This window comes from Callithrix jacchus, chromosome 8 (assembly GCF_049354715.1).
Source record: "Callithrix jacchus isolate 240 chromosome 8, calJac240_pri, whole genome shotgun sequence".
NCBI classification, from domain to species: Eukaryota; Metazoa; Chordata; class Mammalia; order Primates; family Cebidae; genus Callithrix; species Callithrix jacchus.
Window position 1 is genome coordinate 57,742,447 of NC_133509.1, and position 11,924 is coordinate 57,754,370.

Genomic DNA, 11,924 nt, shown 5'->3' on the forward strand with positions numbered 1-11,924 from the left:
TCCAGAGGCCTCTCCTTTACTACATCTCACTCTTATGACACTGAGGGGACCACCACACAGGGGGCATACAGTGCAAGTTCCTGGGAAAGGAAGTAGGGGCTCATCCTGTGCATGCCCATGACTTCCCAGTGGGGAGAAGCTGGGCCTGGAGAACAGCCTGGGATTCTTGGGACTCTAATTTCTTAGGTGTAGATGGGACTCAGCCACCACTTTGTCTGGAGGGCAGAGGAGGGGACATAGGCAGTGAGGCCAAGGAGGCACCTTCTCGATGAGGTCGATGCAGGCCTGTAGGTCCATGCCAAAGTCAATGAACTCCCACTCGATGCCCTCCTTCTTGTACTCCTCCTGCTCCAGCACGAACATGTGGTGGTTGAAGAACTGCTGCAGCTTCTCGTTGGTGAAGTTGATGCAGAGCTGCTCAAAGCTGTTGAACTGCAGGGGGCATGAGGGGTGGGAGCAGTCAGGGAGCCGGTGTGAGTGGCCACTGGGGCTGTTCCCATGCACTGTGCCCGAGCCCAGCAGGGTGTGCCTGGTCCCCTCCACGTCAGGACAGTGCAGGAGGGCTTCGCCTGAAGACAGGGATAACGACTGCCTCTGTCACCACACAGTCCCCACTGCCTTCCCATGCCTGTTGAATGGCTCTCAGCAAATGGCTGTTGAATGTGGTAGCAAGCAAGTGATTGTTCTCCTCCCAGGGGTCCCCAACTCACGTCAAAGATCTCGAAGCCAGCGATGTCCAGGACTCCTATGAAGTACTGGCGTGGCTGCTTGGTCTCCAGGGTGGCATTGATGCGCGTCACCATCCAGTTGAACATCTTCTCATACACTGCCTTGGCCAGTGCCCCAATGGAGTAGTACACCTGCTGCACACTCTGCCCCTTGGTTACATACTCGTTGCCCACTTTCACCCGAGGGTGGCACAGCCCCTTGAGCAGGTCAGCTGAGTTCAGCCCCATGAGGTAGGCGGACTTGTCAGCATCTGGTTGAGAAGGAGAAAAGTGAGAGAGCATTTCCTATTTTTTTTTTTTTTTAAAGACAGAGTCTTGCTCTGTCACCCAGGCTGGAGCATGATGGTGTGACCTTGGCTCACTACAGCCTCCACCTCCTGATTCAAGTGATTCTCCTGCCTCTGCCTTCTGAGTGGCTGGGACTACAGGTATGAGCCACCAAGCTAGGCTAATTTTTGTGTTTTTGGTAGAGACAGGGTTTCACCATGTTGCCCAGGCGCGTCTCAAACTCTTGACTTCAAGTGATCCTCCCGCCTTGGCCTCCCAAACAAAGTGTTGGGATTACAGGCGTGAGCCACCGCACCTGGTCTGAGTGAGCACTGGCAGCGAGTGAGCCTCCTTCCCTGTTCTGGGGCCAAGGCTTTAGGAGGCATCAGGTCCAATTTCTTCTTCTTAAAGATGAAGGAATCAAGGCCCAGAAGAGCACAGGGCTTGCCATGATAACTCAGCCAATGTGTGCCTGAGTCAGGCTGGAGCCCAGGCCCCCTTGTCCAGCCCACGGTCTCTTGCCACCACTGGCTCTTCTCAGCTCTGTCTCTCTCCACATCTGTGCCATCACTGGGCCAGGACTTTCACAAGCACTGCTGTGGGCATACCCCACCCTCACTGTGCCCCTCACCTCTCTTGGGCAGGGATGTGGCTGAGGGACTAGATGTTCTCTGCTCCCTGTCTCCTTAGTTTTCTACCCTAGTATCTAGTTCTGGACTGGCCATGCTGTCCTCTCGATCCACATGTTGCCCAGTTTGGCTGGGAGATCAAGGCCCCCCAGAGTATATTGAACAGCAACCCACTCCCACCCCAAGTCATCCAAACGTGTCACCCAACATGGGGATTTCTCTGTTTAGAGGAGGAGTTATTTGGTATAATTTCAAGAATGCTGTGATAACTGTTGGTGTGCTATCATGAACCCCAGCTTGACATTTTGATCTGGGCAGACTTGGAGAAGGGTCCCTGAAGGTGAGGAGGAATGTTCTTGGGCGCCTGTCTAGCACCGTTTGCACCTCCACATTTCCTCAGAGGACCTCACAGTAGCCACCAGAGGAGTAAGGAAAGATTGTCCATGTGTTTCACTGAGGAGGAAACTGACGCACCAGTGCCCTGGCTGTGTCCTGAGCCCTGGCCCACTGCCTCCAAAATAGAACATGGTTTGAGCCCACAAGGGGCTTACCCAGGGGTTGTGCAGGCAAAGGCCCTGCATCAGTGATGGTGATGTGCAGAGCTGAGGGGCTGTGCTCCCTGGGGCTTGGCACAGGTGGAAAAATCCCCACCTCAGTTCTGGTGAGTGCAGCTGGGGTTGAGGAGTTGGTGGAATTGTGGCAGACTCCGTTTGCCCACCTCTCCCACGTCCCTGTTCCTCGCCATCCCTCCACGCACCCTGCTGCTCCATAAGCCTCAGATCCTCTGGGATCTGAGTCCCGGGAGAGCCTGGTCAGCACCTCAGGCCTTCCTAGTGCTGTCTGCCTGCCCCTCCCACCTTCGGTGCCGTCTGGCTCCGCCTGCTCCTCCCGCTGCTTCTGCTTGAACTTCATGTTCCCATAGTGCATGATGGCTCCCGTCAGCTTGTAGACGCCAGCTTTCTCCTCTGAAGTGAAGCCCAGCACGTCAAAGGCGCTCTGGGACACAGTGAGAGGCAAAGAGGGGTGTTGAAGCGGTGGCCCCAGGAGCTCCTGGGGGCCCTGGAACAGCCACAGCAGCCCCCTCACTCACGTCAGTAGCCATGAGCTCCTCAGAGTCATCGATGGAGGCTACCGACACCTCTCCCTGAGACACGAAGGCATAGTCGTAGGGGTTGTTGGTGACCAGCAGCATGTCTGCACCAGGCAAGGGTTGGAGCAGGGACAAGGGGGCAGGTGAGGGGGCAGGGAAGGGACAGGGAGGGTTGAGAAAGGGAGGGAAAGGGAAGGGATAAGGAGAATGGAGGAGGAGAGAACCAGGAGCAGGGAGAGAAGTCAGTAAGGACCGACAAGTGAGCCCAGAGGCAGTGAAAGGGCAGAAGAGGGTCCAGGGAGGGGCTCCAATGACAAGGAGGAGGGAGGGTGGCAGGGGAGTGACACATGGGAGACGGGGAGACAAATAAAGAGGAGAAGGCGGAAGACAAGCTGAGGGAGCAATGGAGAGAAGGGCGGAGAAGGAGTGAGGTGTGTGACTGTGCACAGGAGGGTGAGAGGAGATGCAGGCGGTCTCAGGTGGGGAAGAGAGACAGAGTGAGTGGAGGGAGGAGGGAGGTGACCATCGAGGTAGGATGCAGTGGGGAGCAGGAGGGCCCTGCCCTGAACACAGGTGGCTTTGGGGAGGGCAGTAGGGACAGTGGTGGGTGGGGGGTGGCAGGCAGGTTCACCCAGCAACTCTGGCTTCTTGTTGGACAGAATCTGGTAGAAGATATGGTAGTTTCTCTCAGCCTTCAGCTGGAAGATCACCCGGGACTTCTCCAGAAGATCTGATGTGGGCAGAGGGGAGGAAGGCAGGTGAGGAAGGAAAGAGAGTAGAGCCAGAAAAGGGTAACGATGGGGGCAGGGGTCACCCACAGCATGATGAAGAGAGCCAGGTGAGACTTAAAAAAAGGATCCTAAAGCCCAGAGGCAAATGCAAAGACGGGAGATGGGAGGAATGATGAGACCGGCCGCCTGGCAGGGAGAGAAGTCAGAGGGAGACCCGGAGGGCGGCAGCCTCCCTGACGGCACTCACAGGTCTCTATGTCTGCAGAAGCCAGCTTTCCAGTGGCCCCAAAGTGGATCCTGATGAATTTCCCCTGGGGACGAATGGGACAGAGTGAGGGAACTAGCCAGAAGGACAGAATGAAATCCCGGTCCTCTATTCAGCCCAAAAGCCTTGGAAGGTTCTGGAAATGTAAATAAGCTCTTTGGTATCTCAGCTGAGTATAAGTGAAGCCAGGCAGAGGATGCCACCCTCACACGCTGTGCAGGGACCTCTGAGTGGGACCTTGATCCAGAGGGGAATGCACACAGAACGCCTCCTGTTTGTACCCCTCATATGATCTCACCTAATCCTCCCAGGAATCTGCAGGGTGGATATTAGTTCCTCCGTTTCACAGGTGAAGGAACTGGGCTCAGAGAGGTGTGGGGACTTGCTGAGCAAGTGGAAAATCAGATCCTTGGCTCCAGAGCCTATGCTGTCTCCCCACCAGGGTGTGCATGTTGATATCCCAAAGCCAGATACAGCACAGTCAACTGGGTATGGCAAAACAGCACCCTCTTTCCTTGTCAAGGCTGGGTGGGGTCACTGGGAGTGGTCAAAGGCACTCACGAAGCGGGAGGAGTTGTCATTCCGGACAGTCTTGGCGTTGCCGAAGGCCTCCAGAGCAGGGTTGGCCTGGATGATCTGGTCCTCCAGGGTGCCCTATGAAAGGAGCAGAACACCCAGGTTCATCCTCTGTCCACATCCAGGCAGTGGTAGGAGGGCAGGGAGGCTTCCCTAGCCCTGAGGAATGGCTGTGGGGGCTGGGTGAGCTGCTGGTGGGTCTGTGGCTCCGTAGGGTCCTACCCAGACCTCAGGGTGGGTGTCTCCTGTCAGGAAGGTCTTCCACACACTGGGCTGGCTGTCAGGAGCCCAGCTCAGTGTGGCTGTGCCCACCACATCACAGGGAGGGCAGGGTTAGGGGTAACTCAGGTCAGCCTCCCCCACCACCCCTGTTCTGCCAAGCCTGTGGCCCCCATGGCACCTTGTTTGCATTGGCATTGTCCTTCTTGCCACGGTCACCTATGGCTGCAATGCTGGCAAAGTACTGGATGACACGCTTGGTGTTCACAGTCTTCCCCGCCCCGGATTCTCCCCTGGGGGCCACAGGGACCAATCAGAACTTGGGATTCCTACTGTTCTACATACAGGGCTCACTTCTCAGCCCCACCATCAGAGCCCAGCACCTGGCAGGATTTGCCTGTTGTGGTTCATTACTCTGGCACCCCTCATGAGAGCTCAGTGCCCCACTCTCCCTGCAATTCTAGCCTTAAACCTCTCCTCCCAGCTACACCGCAGGCCTCAGCCTGTACACTCCCAGCCCAGTCCCCTTTGTGAGAGGTTGGCACTCGCTCACGTGATGAGGATGGACTGGTTCTCCCGATCTGAAATAAAAAAGAGGAGAAGCAATGGGGTCAGGGCAGAAGGTCTGGGTGGGTGTCTGGGAGGAGGGGCAGAGGCCAGGAGCCACCAGGCTCACCTGTCAGCATGTACTGATAGGCGTTGTCAGAGATGGAGAAGATGTGGGGTGGGGCCTCACTCCTCTTCTTGCCCCGGTAGGCAGCCACCACCTCAGCATTGTACACTGGCAGCCACTTGTAGGGGTTGACAGTGACACAAAAGAGGCCTGAGTAGGTCTGGAGCAGGAGACAAGACCCAGCATGAGGTTAGTGGGGAGAACCTGGGACAGGCAGTGGTGGAAGCCAGGCGTGTCCCTGTTCACTCCAGCTGGCTTCTCTCCTCCTGCAGCTGACCTCCTGCAGCTGAGGGGGGAAGGGGACTTGGGTCCCTTAGGAGAGTCCCTCCCACTTTTCTTGGCTTATTTTGGCCTCCACGCAGGACAGGAAGTCTCTGCAGTGTGCAGGAGCTGCTCACATAGATCATCCAGGCTGCGTAGCGCTCCTTGAGGTTGAAAAGCACCGCGGGCTCGTGCAGGAAGGTCAGCATGGCCATGTCCTCAATCTTGTCGAACTTGGGTGGGTTCTGCTGCAACACCTGGTCCTCCTTCACAGTCACCGTCTGGAGGGGGCACATAGTCAGGGGGATGGGTAGCCACACCACTCTGGGACCCTTGCTGGCATTGCCAACTGACCTCCTCCCAGGACACAGGCCATGACTGGCCTTGCTCCCCTTGCTCTGACCCGTTGCCCCAGCCACTATCCCTTATATCCCCCGGGACACTTTTCCCAGATAATTTCCCGGTTTTCCTTCCCACTGTATCTCCCATCCTAGAGACTGTCCTAGGGTACCTTTCCCTTGCCAGGTCCCCAGACCCTGTGCCCATGACCCTCACTCTTCAGTCCCTATGTTTCAGGGGTCTTGGGGCAGACCTGGAGATAGGCAGCTCTCAGATCCGTGCACACCTCATGCTGACCCCGAGGCTGTCTCTTGTGGGCGGTGCTCTAGGGTATCTGTTGCTCAGGGAAAACCTTCACCCCTTCTAGAAAAGCAGTTCACCCATCTACCCCACACTCCTACCCATCACATTTGTGTGGTTTGATTGGCAGCAATCAGTTTGCCATGCGCTGATGTCACTGGGTCCTGCCAATAGGTATTCCAGTGTTTTTTGTAGTGGAGGAATCCATGGCTTTAAATGACTAAATGATTTGCCTGCACAGTGACTAGCGGGTGGCAGACCTGGGATCAGAGTCAGAAGCCCCAGGGGATTGTGGCGTGTTATTCTACACTTGAATGAGATGTAACATTCAATCAAGGAGTCCACGGGACACACAGCTCTGAGCTGCGGCTGGTAACCAGGGGCAATTCTCTTGGCTGATGTGAGCGAACCAGGGATCAGTGGCTTCTGAGTGCCAGTCAAGGACTGAGTGCTCAGCTCAAAAGTTTCTGATCTTTGTGTTCATCTGGGTGTAAGAATTTACTCTTGATTTGGGTGAATGGAATGTGAGAAAGTGGAGCCATGGAGGAAGCTGAGGCACAGGGAGGAGGGATACAAGTGCAAGAAGGGGGCATTATTTAATGCTGTGTCTGTGCCCACTTTATCTACAAGCCCCCTCTGAGGTGAATACTGAGGTCTTTCTCCCCCAGCATCCTCTCTGGCAAGGGGCACGTGTCCCTGGGTGGCACCTGTTGCACCTGCTCAGGTCAATTTGAGAGAGGTCAGATTCTGGGCTTCCTGGCATCTGCGCTGGCCTTGGCTTTTCTCCAGCCCTCTCAGCTCCCACTGCAAGTGGCTCCACCCCTGCATCTTCTTCCCAAACCTCCTTCCCTTCTGTCCTGGCATCATGCCCCACTCACCTTGCCATTCTCAGTTTCAGCAGTGACCTTGCCCCCCTCCCGGGACACAATCTTGGCTTTGACAAACTCTTCCTTGTCATCAGGCACAAAGCACTCAGTGCGAATGTCAAAGGGCCGGGTCTGGGCCTCCAGACGCTCCTTCTCTGACTTGCGGAGGTACTGGGCTGCCGCCCCAAAGTCAGCCATCTGGGCGTCAGTCATCTTGGCGCTCCCCTGGGTCAGAGGCAGGAGGGCTGTGTTACTCCTGAGGGGGCCCATGCTCCATGAGTGGCCTTGTCCTCTCCCTGACCCTGCTCCTCCCCACCACCCTGCTAGAGGCACCAGGTGTTCCACTCTCCCCCACTCAGGGCTCTGCTTCTCCTGCCCTGTGAGGTGATGCTGAAGGAAAATCTCTGTAAGGGGTTTGCCTGGGGTGACATTAACTGGAGTTTGCTAAGGGGTGGCACTGAGTGCTTGGAGGAGGGACAGCAGACCCCTGGTCCAGCAATCCGGCTCCCAGGAGAAGTGTGCCTGGCTCTCTGCAGAGAAAATGGGGGTGGATCTCACCTGGTTATCCCTTCACGAAGAATCCTGAAGAATCTGGACCATGGGTGGAGCGAGGAACCACAGAGGTGCAGCCCGGCAGAGAAAAGAACAGACAAGGAGAGTGAAGAACAACAGAGGCAGGCCCCCGGGGGTGGAGGCAGCCGCAGAGCACACACAGGCAGGACAGACCAGGGAGTCAGAGACAAGACGCAGAGGCAGAAGAGAAGGGTGCCGAGTCGGTATGAGTGCGAGGGTTGGGGTGTGAAAACAGGGTTAGAAGCAGAGAGGCAGGGAGGTGAGAACACACACCAAGAAGGGCAAGGGAGAAAGACAGACAAAGAAGCATGATTGTTGCAAGTGTTGATGAAGACCAAGAGGCAAGATAAAACCAGGATCAAGGGAAGGAAACCATCCAAAGGAGGAAGGAAGATGGAAAGATGGGACAGCATGTAGGAGACACAGAATGATGCGGATAAAGAAACAAAGTTGTAGAAAATAAGAGGTTTCTGGGTTTTCTATGGAACCTTCTTGTGTCAGTGGGAACTTCCCCCAACCTGGAGATAGACAAAGTTAGCAGAGCCCTTGGGCCTCCAACTGACCTGCACCCCACTCCTGGTGAAGGAGGTCCCTCACAGTGGGGATTCTGTGGATGGGCTGCAGGTCATCCCACCCCAAACCTCTTACCTGGGCTGGAGGAGTCTCTGTCTGTCCTCAAAGCTCCAGCTCCTTTATATCGCATTTCCCCCACCCCCTGCCTAAATTTGGAGTCCTTCCGGAGGGACCCTCCCTCCCACCTCTCTCCCCTCCTGGCTCCTCCTCCCTTGATCCCTTGGCTCTGGAGGTGACAGGAGGACAGCAGGGCCCCCAGATTTGCCCATGAAAGGTCTGCTGCCCCAGCCTCTCTGGCTCCACGGCCTTTTTTTAGTCCTTGGGCACATTCCTCCCCTCCAAAGCGCTGATGAGCAGATAGTGGGAAGACAGGACCTTCTCGCACCCCCTCTCCCAGCCGGCCATGGCCGTTACCTCGGTTATTTTTAACCTGAGGAGTGAATTGAACACATGGGTGAGGGTCACCTTCTGCAAGCCAAATGCCTGTCCTCTGCCTCCCAACCATGGGCTTTCCTCCCCTGTTCCCCAGCCTCTCCTTCCCACTCTGAACTGCCCTCACACAGCCCCACACATCTTCCTGCTCTCAGAACTAGAGTCCCCCGTTGGGGGCTGAAAGCTGGAGTATGGTGCCCAGGGAAGGGACCTACTGTCCACCTCTGTGGCTCAGTTTCCTTTTGTCGGGAACGTCTGTCCTGATCTCAGTCTGCACAAGTGCCATGCCTGGTTTCCTTCTATTCCCCAAGTCTCCAGACAAGTGTCTTCCCAAGGACTTGAGGCCACCCTGGTTTGGGGACACATCTGGAGTCCCCACCCCTTCCCTGATGCTCCTGATACAGTGGCCATCATCCAATGTGCTTACACGATGGAAGGGATTCTCCCCTGCCACCTCAGGCAGAGTTGCACACAGACCACATTTCAGCACTCTCACATACGGACTTGACCGTATCTGTGCCCCTCTTCAGCCACACATGCAAATTTTTCACATGCACTCAAGTTTGCAGATTTCTTTTCTACTTTGTCTTGTGTACACAGATGCACATATTTGCAATCCACAGTTGCACACATAGGCTTTTACCCTCCCCTGCCACCTTCTGCTCCTGGGGTGGGGTGGGCAGAAGCAGATGGTGTTAATCCCAGGGCCTGAGGGAGGAAGGGAGTGGGTGGGGGGCTGCCCTCTTCTGCCTCTCCAGGCTGTCAGAGGGTGCAGGTGCCTGGCAGGCCTGGGGATTTACACCAGCTGGGCCCCGGGCTCCACATTCCATGGGGGTGGGGCTCTGCCACCTGCCCCCTCCCCAGGCAGAACAACCCTCCTGGACTTTTACTCACATGACCTTCTTTGTGGGTGTCCTCAAGCACCCCAGTCCCTCAAGGCCCTGCTCCATATCCTCCAATGCTGCCACCTCTCAGAGGCTGTAGGTGTCAGATCTTCAGCAGGCTGTGCCTATTATGACTAAGTGGACATTGTGTTCAGGAAACAAAGCCAGACTCCCCTGCTCTGGCTTTCCCCCACCCTCACACTGGGAACACTCTCCCAGCCCCCCTCCCATCACTTTACTGTCACCTCTCAATATAGCTCTCCTGTGTGGAGGTGGGTAGGGCGACAGGGGTCAGCTTCTCTGGGTAGAAGCACTTTCCATTAAGATGTGGCCTCCCCCCAAGGTCTCTAGCTCCCTAGGACGCTGCCGCCCCACTCCTGGGCTCAGGAACACACCTCTCTCCCCAGGGCATTTGGATCTTCTCTTCAGTGTCCTTGGAGGGACCTGAGTTGACCCCACATCCCCATCTCCTACAGGTGCTTATGCCAAATCATTACCCCCAGGGGATGCAGGCCACCTGTCCTCAGCTCTAGGTCAATCGAGGCCCCAGAATGCAAGCTGGGGGGTTAGCCCATGGCCCAGTGCGTCACTGCTTGGTTCCCATAGCTCTGGCGACATGATAAGGAGCTGAGGACACCAGGTCAGTCTGGGTCGGGTCCAGGTGACAAAGACCAGGCTTTGTCCTCAGGGAACCCTGTGCTGTAAGCAGATGACACTTGGTATAGGTGGTGGTGGCAGGGCAGGGGGGAGTGGAGGTGGGGATGGGGCGTAGTCTCCTGGTCCTATGGAAGGAGGAGGAAGGAAAGTGTTCACTCAGCCCCAGGCCCTGCCCCTGTCTGTTCTGCTCTGCCCTCCTCTCCCTTCCCCAGGCTCCTTCTCTCTCTGGCTCTCACATACTACTCTCCGTCCTCCCTCAGCTGCCTTGTGCACAGCTCCTCATTCTGCTGGGAGTCCTGGAGTATAAGGGCAGGGATGGAGGCTTCGGCCACAGGTGAGGGTGCCGAAGAGGCAGGGCTGGCCTCTCTGGCACAGGTTGCCTTTTTTCTGCCTGGCTCCCCATTGCTTTTGTCTCTATGTCTTGCCTTCATTCCCTCTGCCTGCTTCCCAGTCTCAGAGTGGGGCCTGCCTCCGATTCTCCCTGGCCCATGTCTCTGCCAGGCTCAGGGTCTAACGTGAGGCTCTGCCCTCTCTGAGCCTGGCTCTTCTCACTCTGGGCTTCTACATCTTGCTCCAGGCTTTTCCTCCTCCTCTCCAATCTCCTTGTGCCTTGGTGATCCTGACTCCCCTTGCATCTGCAAATGACCCTGGATTCTTTCCTTCACTTGGAAGCACCACCGTCAGCTCTTCAAGCTTCTCTCTGCAAGACTCCCTGTCCTTTCCTCTCTCCCCATTCCCCTTAGCACCCTCCTTCTCCCTGGCTCAGCTCTCAGTCCTCTCCCAGCTCTGCTGCTGTCTGCGTCCAACCCCTGGCCATTCTCGTAGGATCCATATCTCTCATAGTCTCTCTTGCTCTGGTGGCTCAGGTGCCCTGACTCTCTTGGCATAGCTCCCTTTTCAAGGGTCCTCTCCTTTGTTTCTAGTTATCTCTTCATTGCTGTTCAAGTCTGTTCCTAGCCAGAGGAATGGCCCTAGGGATCTCCGTCCAAGCTGAGATCTTGCCACTGCACTCCAGCCTGAGACTTCGTCCAAAAAAAAAAAAAAAAAGTTAGAACTGGAAGAATCGTAGAAATCACAGAGAACTGAATTTCCTTGGTTCAATTGTGTGGGATAAGTGAGAAGGAAGTGTCCCTGGTTTGAGGGTGCTCTGTCTGGGTTGGTCTAGGGAGGGACAATGGAGGTGGCTAAGAGGAGAAACGTGGCAGCTCCTGCGGATCTTTCTGGTGCCTCCTCATTTCCTGCATCTGTTTTCCTTGTCTCTGTTTCCGCTGGCTACCTTGTCCCCTGGTTGCTCAATCTCTTTGACTGCTGCCACCCGCTCTGGTCTTTCCTTCTCCCCTCCCTACCCCATCTCTCCTCTGCTGTCACCTGCTATTCTCCAGTACTGGTTTTTCCTCCTCCGGCACAGGCCCTTGCTCTGGCTGCCGCATTCAGAGCTCAGAGCCGGGGACAGAGCAGGAGTGGGCTCTGAGTGGGTGTGTTCGTGGGTTGGGGGAGATCCAGTCCAGGGCTGAACCATGGCTTCCCAGGTTCCTAGTGGGGCTGACAGCCTCACTGCCTCCCAAGCCCCTGCCCTCTGTGGCCCACAGTCCCAAGCCCACCTAAGCAACTCAGCTATGTCAGGATCTCCAAGGGGGATGAACTTGTTTAGTTGGCGGAGACGTGCTCCTTCTTCCACCTCCCAGCCCTCCTGAGAGCCATCCCTTCCCTCCCTCTCCCCAGAATCCTGCTCACACATAACCTTCCCCAGCCCCTTATCTGTCTCCCTCCCCTCCAGATGGCTTCCCATAAATGGGCCAGAAGAACCCCATCTTCCTGCAATCCTAGAGGACAAAGGGCTTGGTGATGGGAATTACAATTG

General features: G+C 56.1%; 1 protein-coding gene across 1 annotated transcript in view; it reads right to left on the reverse strand.

Moving 5' to 3' along the window:
• MYH6 (myosin heavy chain 6) overlaps nucleotides 1-7,539 on the reverse strand; it is a 25,445-nt gene extending 17,906 nt beyond the window's left edge. The window contains exons 1-13 of the mRNA XM_035260138.3: nucleotides 7,503-7,539; nucleotides 6,957-7,169; nucleotides 5,577-5,720; nucleotides 5,182-5,338; nucleotides 5,059-5,086; nucleotides 4,687-4,798; nucleotides 4,272-4,364; nucleotides 3,693-3,756; nucleotides 3,346-3,444; nucleotides 2,715-2,818; nucleotides 2,482-2,620; nucleotides 711-979; nucleotides 262-432 (exon numbers count right to left, since the gene is read on the reverse strand). Of these exons, the coding sequence (XP_035116029.3) occupies nucleotides 262-432; nucleotides 711-979; nucleotides 2,482-2,620; nucleotides 2,715-2,818; nucleotides 3,346-3,444; nucleotides 3,693-3,756; nucleotides 4,272-4,364; nucleotides 4,687-4,798; nucleotides 5,059-5,086; nucleotides 5,182-5,338; nucleotides 5,577-5,720; nucleotides 6,957-7,157 (1,581 nt within the window). The 5' untranslated portion in view covers nucleotides 7,158-7,169; nucleotides 7,503-7,539. The remainder of the gene's footprint in view (nucleotides 1-261; nucleotides 433-710; nucleotides 980-2,481; nucleotides 2,621-2,714; nucleotides 2,819-3,345; nucleotides 3,445-3,692; nucleotides 3,757-4,271; nucleotides 4,365-4,686; nucleotides 4,799-5,058; nucleotides 5,087-5,181; nucleotides 5,339-5,576; nucleotides 5,721-6,956; nucleotides 7,170-7,502) is intronic.
• Between the last annotated feature and the right edge of the window lie 4,385 nt (nucleotides 7,540-11,924).